At 36.4% G+C, this 10,863-nt stretch overlaps 2 protein-coding genes across 3 annotated transcripts; one reads left to right on the forward strand and one right to left on the reverse strand.

The window, feature by feature from the left end:
* Window positions 1-846: 846 nt before the first annotated feature.
* LOC116599280 (proteasome subunit alpha type-1) lies at window positions 847-1,992 on the forward strand. Of its 2 annotated transcripts, XM_032359078.1 has the most exons (2): window positions 847-1,240; window positions 1,299-1,449. In XM_032359078.1, exons 1-2 carry the CDS (start codon window positions 897-899, stop codon window positions 1,447-1,449), a joined length of 495 nt encoding a protein of 164 aa, XP_032214969.1. In that variant the 5' UTR covers window positions 847-896. The 2 variants fall into 2 exon arrangements, with proteins under 2 accessions (XP_032214969.1, XP_032214968.1); XM_032359077.1 differs by having other exon boundaries at window positions 847-1,992.
* Window positions 1,993-9,939: 7,947 nt separating this feature from the next.
* LOC116599281 (olfactory receptor 4A15-like) lies at window positions 9,940-10,863 on the reverse strand. Its single transcript, XM_032359079.1, has one exon. The coding sequence runs from the start codon at window positions 10,855-10,857 to the stop codon at window positions 9,940-9,942; it is 918 nt and encodes a 305-aa protein (XP_032214970.1). The 5' UTR covers window positions 10,858-10,863.

A 10,863-nucleotide genomic window follows, 5' to 3' on the forward strand; every position in this document is an offset into this window, starting at 1 on the left:
CTTTACTTTTTTTCTGTTTCTATTTTTTCTTTTTCTTCTTTCTTATTTTAACCATCTTATCAACTCCTTTTTTAAATATTTTTTTAAATTTTCATTTTTACACTCATCTTCTATCCCTTCATTGCATGTAACTTTATTTTTCATATATAACTATATAAGCAGAGTTTTATACTTACATTTATACAAAAATATAAATATAGAAGTATATATTTTTGTATATAACTTGTTCTTTCTTTAAAATTCTGGCATACAGTATCTTCTAACAGACCAAATATACCCAAAAATACTAGTGTATGGTTTTCTTCTAGTCTCCAGCCTGATCACATTCTCTCCTTTTTTTTTTTCTTTTTTAATTTTTTTCCTTCTTTTTTCAACAAACTTCTTAAATCAACAATTCCTTTTTTAAAAACTTTTTAAATGTTCATCTTTATAGTCATATTCCATCCCTTTAGCATATTTACCCTTATTTTTGTGTATACATACAAGGTTTATATCTTTAAAATTTTGGGAGGCAGTTATTTCTAACAGACCAATATAAACCCAAGATCTAGTGTGTGGCTCTGTTCTATTCACCAGCCTTATCATTTTTTTTTTCCTTTCTTTTTCTCACAGTTGCAGGTCTCTTCTGATCGGTATAATGTATATTTTTCTGGGGTCATTCTTACACTTTTAGCATTTTGTTCTCTCATTCATCTATTCTTCTCTGGACAAAATGATGAAACAGAAAAACTCACCTAAAAAAAAAAAAAAAAGACAAAGAGGCCATACTTACTGCCAGGGACCTAATCAATATGGACTTTAATAAGATGTTGGAACTAGGGTTCAGAATGATGACTATAGAACCTTTCTGATTCCGCACCTCTGCAGGAGGCCGCAGCCAGATCCGCGCCGGAACCATGTTTCGCAACCAGTATGACAATGATGTCACTGTTTGGAGCCCTCAGGGCAGGATTCATCAAATTGAGTATGCAATGGAAGCTGTCAAGCAAGGTTCAGCCACGGTTGGTCTGAAATCAAAAACCCATGCAGTGTTGGTTGCACTAAAGAGAGCACAGTCAGAGCTTGCAGCTCATCAGAAAAAAATTCTCCATGTTGACAACCATATTGGTATCTCAATTGCGGGACTTACTGCTGATGCTAGACTGTTATGTAATTTTATGCGCCAGGAGTGTTTGGATTCCAGATTTGTATTTGACAGACCTCTTCCTGTGTCTCGTCTTGTATCTCTAATTGGAAGCAAGACCCAGATACCAACCCAGCGATATGGCCGGAGACCATATGGTGTTGGACTGCTGATTGCTGGTTATGATGATATGGGCCCTCACATTTTCCAAACCTGTCCGTCTGCCAACTATTTTGACTGTAGAGCTATGTCCATTGGAGCCCGTTCTCAATCAGCTCGTACTTACTTGGAGAGACATATGTCTGGATTTATGGAGTGCAATTTAAATGAACTGGTGAAACATGGTCTGCGTGCCTTACGAGAGACGCTTCCGGCAGAACAGGACCTAACTACAAAGAATGTTTCCATTGGAATTGTTGGTAAAGACTTGGAGTTCACGATTTATGATGATGATGATGTATCTCCATTCCTGGAAGGTCTTGAAGAAAGACCGCAGAGAAAGGCACAGCCTGCTCAACCTGCTGATGAACCTGCAGAAAAGGCTGATGAACCAATGGAACATTAAGTTACAAGCCAGTCTATGTGTGTATTATCAAATCTGTAAGAATTCAGGAACATGTACTGATGACAGTAATCTATACTTTGAACCAAAAGATGCAGGGTGGTCTTATGGTATGTTTTAGGAATCAGTCCAGATGTGTTTTTCCTAAGCAACTTGTCTGAAACCATATAATGGTATGATTTTTCTTTGAGAGGGTCTATATAATCATTTTCTAGTAAGTATAGTTATCTGTACTAATGTTTTTATATGAAGAACATAGTGTCTTTGTGTTTTTAAAGACAACTGTGAAATAAAATTGTTTCACTTGCCTGTGGAAAAAAAAAAAAAAAAAAAAAAAAAAGAATGATGACTATAAAAGTACTAGCTGGGCTTGAAAAAAGAATAGAAGATACTAGAGAATCCCTTTTTGGAGAAATAAAAGAACTAAAATCTTAAAAAGTTGAAATCAAAAAGGCTATTAATGAGGTGCAATCAAAAATGGAGGCTCTCATCATTAGGATAAATGAGGCAGAAGAGAGAATTAGTGATAGAGAAGACCAAATGATGGAGAATAAAGAAGCTGAGAAAAAAGAGAGATAAACAACTACTGGGTCACTACAGAATAATTCAAGAGATAAGTAATACCATAAGACAAAACAATATTAAAATAATTGGCATCACAGAAGAAGAGAGACAGAGGCAGAAGATATATTGGAGCAAATTATAACAGAGAACTTCCTTAATTTGGGGAAGGAAGCAGGCATCAAAATCCAGGAGGCACAGAGAATCTTCCTTAAAATCAATAAAAATAGGTCAACATATCATCTAATAGTAAAACTTACAACTCTCAATGACAAAGAGAAAATACTGAAAATAGATTGGGACAAGAGGTCTGTAAAATACAACAGTACTAATATTAGATTGGCAACAGACCCAATCACAGGGACCTGACAGGCCAGAAAGGACTGCTATGATATATTTAGAGCACTAAATAAGAAAAATATGCAGCTAAGAATACTATACCCAATGAGGCTGTCATTGAAAATAGACGGAGAGATTAAAAAAAAAAAAAAAACTTCCAAGACAAAAAAAAAAATAAAATAATTTGTAAACACCAAACCAGCCCTACAGGAAATATTGAAAGGGGTTCTTTAAGCAAAGAGACAGCCTAAAAGTAACATAGACCAGAAAGAACATAGACAATATACAATAACAGTCACCTTACTGGATATACAATGGCACTAAATTCATATCTTTCAATAGTTACTCTATATGTAAATGGGCTAAATGACCCCAATCAAAAGTCATGTTGTGCCCAAATTTCGAGACCCCCCCAAAGATGACCACCAGAGTCCAGAGTCAAAGCCAAACAGCAAGGGTCGTTTATTACGAGTTCAAACCCGGACCTCCGCGCACTCGTGGCCAGTGACGCTAAGAGGTCCCGAGCTCAGGATCACACTTTTTATACACTATTTTTGGGGAGGCAGGGACTTAGCATACATCATAGTGTCTTGTAACAAATCGCCACATACCACAGGAAAATCAAAAAGGAACTCTATAATATGACTGGTGCACTACAGAGTGGGAAAAGGCTGGGAACGGATTATTGGTTAGGGCAAAGTTCTCTTCAAACAAAGGGTCATTCTTCAAACTGCTGAGTTGGCGCCACTAGGGTATGTGTCACCTCAGGATTGACCGGGGTCTTCCTGTCAAGTCGCGGGGCACCAGATGGTTGTTATCTCTCAGCCCAGAGCCGGATGGGGGGGGGGGGTCCTTGAGCAGTCATTCTGTTACGTCCAATTCCAGGTGGGGGTTTCCTCTGGCGTCAGATGGCTGTTATCTCTTGGCCCAGAGCTGGGGGAGGGGTCCGGGCCATTCTGTCAGGTTCAATTCTGGGAGGGGGATGTGTGGTTACAGAGTGTCTATAGAAAGTCTACTGGTATTTTTCCATCTCCTCATGGGTTAGCAAGTGAAGGTACAGAAGCAGAAATAGTGGTAATGGTTATAATTTAGGCATCTCAGTCACAGGGTACCGGAAAGCATTAAAAAACAAGACCTATTGATACTGATACTGAAACTGATTTCAGACCCAAAGACACTTCCAGATTTTAAGTAACACAGTGAAAAACAATTTAAAATCTAGTGGACATCAAAAGAAAGCTGAGGTGACAATCCTTATATCAGCTAAACTAGATTTTAAAATAAAGAGATGAGGAGGAAACTATATCATACTTAAAGGGTCTGTACAACAGTTAGACCTAACAATTTTAAATATCTATGTTCCTAATATGGGATCAGCCAAATATATAAACCAACTAATAACCAAATCAAAGAAACACATTGACAATAATACAATAAGAGTAGGGGACTTTAACACACCCCTCACTGAAATGGACAGATGGTCTAAACAAAAGATCAACAAGGAAATAAAGGTTTTAAATGACACACTGGACAAGATGGACAGATATATTGAGAATATTCCATCCCAAAGCAACAGAATACACATTCTTCTCTAGTGCACGTGGAACATTCTCCAGAATAGATCACATCCTGGCTCACAAATCAGGTTTCAACCAGTACCAAAGGATTAGGATCATTCCCTGCATATTTTCAGACCACAGTGCTTTGAAACTAGAACTCAATCACTAGAAGTTGGAAAGAATTCAAATACATGGAACCTAAAGAGCTACCTATTAAGGAATGAATGGGTCAACCAGGAACTAAAGAAGTATTTTAAAATATCATGGAAACTAATAAAACTGAAAACACAACTGTTCAAAATCTTTGGGATGAAGCAAAGGCGACCCTCAGAGGAAAGTATATAGCAATACAAGTCTTTTTCAAAAAACAAGAGAGGTCTCAAATACACAACCTAACTTTACACCTAAAGAGATGGAGAAAGAACAGAAAAGAAAGCCTAAACCCATCAGGAGAAGAGAAATAGGAAAGATCACAGCAGATCTCTGATCTCTGCTCAAAATATGTTCTCAAAACTGTATTTCTTTGGTGTTGGTTGTGATTGCTCCTCTTTCATTCTTGATTTTATTTATTTGGGTCCCTTCTCTTTTCTCCTTGATAAGTCTGGCCAGGGGGTTATCAATCTTATTAATTCTTTCAAAGAACTAGTTCCTACTTTCGTTGATCTGTTGTACTGTTCTTTTGATTTCTATTTCCCAGAAGGTTGTCCCCAGGGGGTTGCCCTTTCTCCACTTCCTTGTCAACAATTTTTGTTCCCTCTCTTGTTAATTTTAGCCATTCTGACCGATGTAAGATGGTTTCTCATTTCCCTTATGATCTGTAATGTTGAGCAACCTTCCATCTGTATGTCTTCTTTGGAAAATATCAATTTAGGCACATTGCTCATTTTTTAATCAATTTTTGTTTGATTTCCATTTGCTATTTAGTTGTGTAAATTCCTCTTACATTTTGGATATTAATCTCTTATGAGGTATATGACTTGCAAATATTTTATCTCATTCCATAGGTTGCCTTTTCCTTTGGTGCATAAACAGTCTGGATTTAGAACTTGAAATCCTGAACTTCAAGATCATATCAGGATGGAAGGCAATATTAACTGGCCTAATCCCTTCTGTTTCATCCTTCTGGGAGCCTGGAACTGCCATTTTACAAATCTGACATACTCACTGGAGAGATAGGCTACATGGAGAAGGAGGTAGAAGATTCCAACCTTCTAGCCATCTCTGCCAAGTCATCCTAAGCACTCTCTAAAAGCCCCTAATCAGCTGAATACCAGAGAGGAACCTCAGTCCATGTCACATGAAACAGAATGGTTCAGTCGTGTGCTCCCAAAATTAGCATATGGTTAGACAAAGACTTCTGTATGGCAAGATATATCTCTGTGTGTAGTCAGATACACTGTGTGTGATATATCAAATATTTATGTATATACATCTGCATTCATATGTGTAGTCAGATACTTATCCATATGTTTTTGGAAACAGACTTCTCTGTGTTCACATATAGATACATATATGAAATTGGATATATACCTACAGATCACTGAACAATGTACCTATATATAACCTGTAATTATACAGAGCTACATGAGGTCAGATAGAGATATCTGTGGTTGAATACCTACTTGTGTATTGTCAAATGTAGGTCTATGAATTTTGAATGCAAACATACACACATGCCTCTGAGTATTGTGCAAAAGACACTGAGCCCTTTCTGATCAGCTCATTGGAAATGTGAACAAACTGAGGGTTATGGAAGGGGAGGTCACTGGGGGGATGTGGTAACTGGGAGATGGGCATTAAGGAGTTCATGAATGTGAAAAGCACTGGGTGTTATATGCAACTGATAAATACATCTGAAATAAATGATGCACTTTATGTTGACTAATTGAATTTAAGTTAAAAAAAAGAAAATATTAATCAAATGTAAATAAGACAAGCTACTATTTAATTAATAAAACCAAAAGCCAAGATTTATGTACATTCTATGGAAATGATTACAAATTTACTGAGGCATTGATCAAGCCTTCACAATATATGTCTCATTCTGGATGGGAAAACAAGATATGAAAACATGCCATTTTCCTCAAAATCAATGTGGTGAGTCATGAAATTCTAAATATAGAGTTATGGGAAGATTTCAAACTTTACAAAATAATCCTAAGGTTTATCAGGAAAAATAAATATTGAGAAATTTCAAAAGACTTGAAAAGGCTGAGTAATTAAAGGAGATTATTCCTACAAGGTATAAACACCTTAAAATCCTTGACTACTGACATAGAATGTTAGTGGTAGGGAAATACACCAAAGGAAAAGGAGGAGGAGGAGGGAGCAGCACAGGAGGAGGGGAAATGGGCCACAAATTAACACACTAATTGTATAAAATTTGATATATTAAATAGAAAATTTTAAATTATTACTAAAATTAATAATAACCTTGGAAGATTATTTTTCCTGTTTAAGGAAAACAGGCTTAGATTTGTCCTTATTACAAGCAAAAATAAATCCTGGATCACTTAAAAAGAAAACATTTTTGAGAGTTATTTTTATTTTTTAAACAGATGATAAAATTTATAAATTCACCAAATGAAAGTAAATGAAATTTTCCAAGAGTGATGGGATAGAAGAAATCAAAAGTTAAGGAATATGCGAACATCATTATAGAAAAACACACATAATTACAACATAAATAAGGTAAATGTTTTGAGCAAATATCAAAGACTATTGTAGCAAATGTATATATTTAATGTAGAAAGAGTTCATGAAAATTCATCAGTAAAAACTCTTCAAGAGATCAAGAATTCAAGAATGCAAGTACTGACAAAGTTCATGGAGTGGATTCTATGTCACACATTGTACAAATACAGAGTATAAAGACAGTTAAGTAACTTTTGTGGCTTAAAAGAACTTATAGAATGATTAACATAGACAATTAATCAAGATTTTTATCTCATCACTTGCAATAACAGTACAAATTTGGAAATTAACTAAATGTCTAAATTCATTTGGGCCACTTTAACAGAATACCACAGACTGTTTGGCTTCAACAAAAGTCATTTCTTTCTCACAGTTCTGGGGTCTGGGAAGTCCAAGATCAAGACATTTGCAGATTCCATATCTGGTGAGATCTTGCACCTAGTTCATAGATAACTGTTTTTGCTGTGTATTCACATTGCATAAAGAGCAAGTGAGGTCTATGGTGTCATTTTTTTTGTAGGTAATTAATGTTGCTTTTATTTAGAATAAGAATGAATCATACAGTTCTTCAACAGTGAATTTGTTTTATCATTCATAGTATATGCTTAAGTCAAAATTACTATAGATTTTCTTTTTTTTTTCATTTTATTTTATTTCTTTCAGTGTTCCAGAATTCATTGTTTATGCACCATACCCAGTGCTCCATGCAATATGTGCCCTCCATAATACCCACCACCAGGCTCACCCAAATCCCCATCCCCCTCCCCTCCAAAACTCTCAGTTTGTTTCTCAGACTCCACAGTGTCTCATGTTCGTCTCCACCTCCAATTCCCCCAAACCCCCTTCACCTCTCCTCCATGTCCTCCATGTTATTCCTCATGCTCCATAAGTAAGTGAAACCATATTATAATTGACTCTTTCTGCTTGACTTATTTCACTCAGCATAATCTCTTCCAATCCTGTCCGTGTTTCTACAAAAGTTGCTACAAGAGACCTCATGGTCTCTGAGGGAGGCAGAATACTCCATTGTCTATATGGACCATATCTTCCTTATTCATTCATCTGTTAAAGGGTTTCTTGGCTCCTTTCACAGTTAGGGGGCTGTGGCCATTGCTGCTATGAACATTGGGGTACAGATGACCCTTCTATTCACTACATCCTTATCTGTGGGATAAATACCCAGTAGTGCAATTTCAGGGTCATAGGGTAGCTCTATTTTTAGTTTTTTGAGGAATCTCCACACTGTTCTCCAAAGTGGCTGCGCCACCGTGCATTCCCACCAACAGTATAAGAGAGTTCTCCTTCTCCACATCCTCTCCAACACTTGTTGTTTACTCCCTTGTGAATTTTGGCCATTCTAACTGGTATAAGGTGGTATCTCAATGGGTCTTGATTCGAATCTCTCTGATGGCTAATGATGACAAACATTTTTTTCACGCGTCTGTTAGCCATTTGTATGTCTTCTTTGGAGAAGTGTCTGTTCATGTCTTCTGCCCATTATTTGATGGGACATCAGCCCCATTTTGGATCTTGGATATCAGCCCTTTGTCTGTAGTGTCATTTGTGAGTATCTTATCCCATTCCAAGGATTGCCTCTTTGATTTGTTGACTGGTATCTCTTTTTAAAGAGACAGTAGCCACATTCATGAGAGCTCTACCTTCATGACCTAATCAGCTCCCAAACACCCCACCTCCAAATATCATGTATTATAAAGAATTTAATGAATTTTGGAGGGAACACAAATATTCAGTCTATAGCCACATCTAAAACTGATGACTTGATGATAAAACTTCTGCTTACTATTATTTAATGATAGTGTCTTATTTGGGAAGAATTTGAGATGACATAAGAAATCTCCATGTAATAATAATTGATATAAGTTGGGATATAAAGTTTCTCATACACTGTGACTTATGAGTGAAAAGGCTCTATTCCCCATAGCCAGGGGACCCCATAAATCCAGACTAAATAAGGGAGGCAGAAACATGAGTTTCTTTGATTACATGTTTCCTACACTATTAGAGGCAGATAACATTTTCTTTCAAACCTCATTCAGAGAGAGGGAGACTTATGAAAGGGATCTCTGTTAAAGAAATTAATACATATTATGACCTCTTTATTACTCAATAATCTGCATTCCATTAAGAGAAGAGGTAAAAGTGACATGCCATATTGTCAACATCTTTCTTACAAATGATATCACCCAAAATATCTGGTGTCAGGGTCTATATTGCATACCCAAAGCTCATGAACTATGGATTATGATAATTCCATATATGAAAGGAAGGGCCAAGGTCCCTAAAGAAGGCAATGAAATGCTATAAGCAAAAGTACAGATGGTGATACTGAAAAATAGCAGAGATATTATCAAATATTCTAAACTATAAGGGAAGATTAATGGATCATCTCAGTGAAAATACAACACTGAACAAAAGTGCTCCACATGAGGAGATAATAGGATTTGCCACTTAGAAAAATAACTAAATCTTACTTATCATATCTAGGTCTTTTGTTTGGGTTTTTTCCTTGCCATAACTTCTTTATGAGTAATATTATAACACGGAAGAAGAATTCCTTTTCAATCCTATTAGTTAAGTAATATGAACAAAATTATATACTTAACCATCTTGCAGTTATAAAAATAAGATATATACTTCAAGTATTAAGTATGAGTTGTCTTTGTATGGGAGGAATGCACCAAGTGTTTATGCCCCATTTCATAAAATCTTTCTCTGAAATATATAATGAGCACTATTAATTCTGAAAAAGAAAATTGGGTAAAAGAGAAGCATGTGAAAATTGTCCAGTAATGAAAATAAAAGTACAGTATTTATTATAGCAAAACTCATCACATAGAACACAAACCTATAGTTTCAATAGAAACATTTTATGCCCCAAAGCTACAGACCTACTTTCCTAACAATTTATGAAAATCTTAGAAATCTTTTTTGATCATTACAATATTTACACCTTAAATGCTTTTATCATACACAAGTCCATTAAACCTGAGGAGAAATTCATTACTAATAAATAATTAAATAATTCTTTCCTAGATGGAGTAACTCTTCATTGAAAAAAGGGTGAAAATTTCTCTTCAGCATCATTTTCTTCTTCGGGTCCACAGCTTTTTCATGGCATTTTTCATCTCTCCATTTCTCAGAGTATAGATCAGAGGGTTTAACATAGGGGTGATAACTGTGTAAAACACAGTCAATGATTTATCAATGGGTAAAGTAGAAGGAGGTCTCACATACATAAAAATGCAAGGGACAAAGAAGAGGACCACCACTGTAATGTGAGAGCCACAAGTGGATAAGGCTTTGCGCCTCCCTTCCTGACTATGGGTCTTCAGGGAGTGCAGAATGACCCCATAGGAAATGAGTAAGACTGTAAAGATGACCACACAGATTGCTCCATCATTGGCAACTACAGTGAGACCAATAACATAGGTGTCAGTGCACGCAAGTTTTAATAATGGATACATGTCACAGATAAAGTGGTCTATGACATTGGGACCACAGAAGGGAAGGTTGTAAACAAAGAGAAGCTGAACAACAGCATGTAGAAAACCTCCAACCCAGGCCAAGATCAACAACAAAATACACACCCGTTGATTCATGATTGTCAAATAATGCAAGGGTTTGCAGATGGCCACGTAGCGGTCATAGGCCATGACCACCAGGAGCAAAATCTCAGCACCACCAAATAAGTGCCCTATAAAGAGCTGGGACATGCAACCTTGGAAGGAAATGGTTTTCTTCTCATAGAGTAAGTCTATAATCATATTTGGAGTAACTGTAGTAGAATAAACAGCATCCATAAATGATAAATAACCAAGGAAGAAGTACATAGGGGCATCCAGGGATGGGCTGACCACTACAGTCACCACAATGAGTAGGTTGCCCACCATTGTCACAATGTAGATGATCAAGAACACGACAAATAGTATTTTCTGACCTTGAAGGCTCTGGGTGAGCCCCAAGAGGACAAACTCAGTCACATTGTTCCTGTGTTCCATATGTTC

This window comes from Mustela erminea, chromosome 9, assembly GCF_009829155.1.
Source record: "Mustela erminea isolate mMusErm1 chromosome 9, mMusErm1.Pri, whole genome shotgun sequence".
Lineage (NCBI taxonomy): Eukaryota > Metazoa > Chordata > Mammalia > Carnivora > Mustelidae > Mustela > Mustela erminea.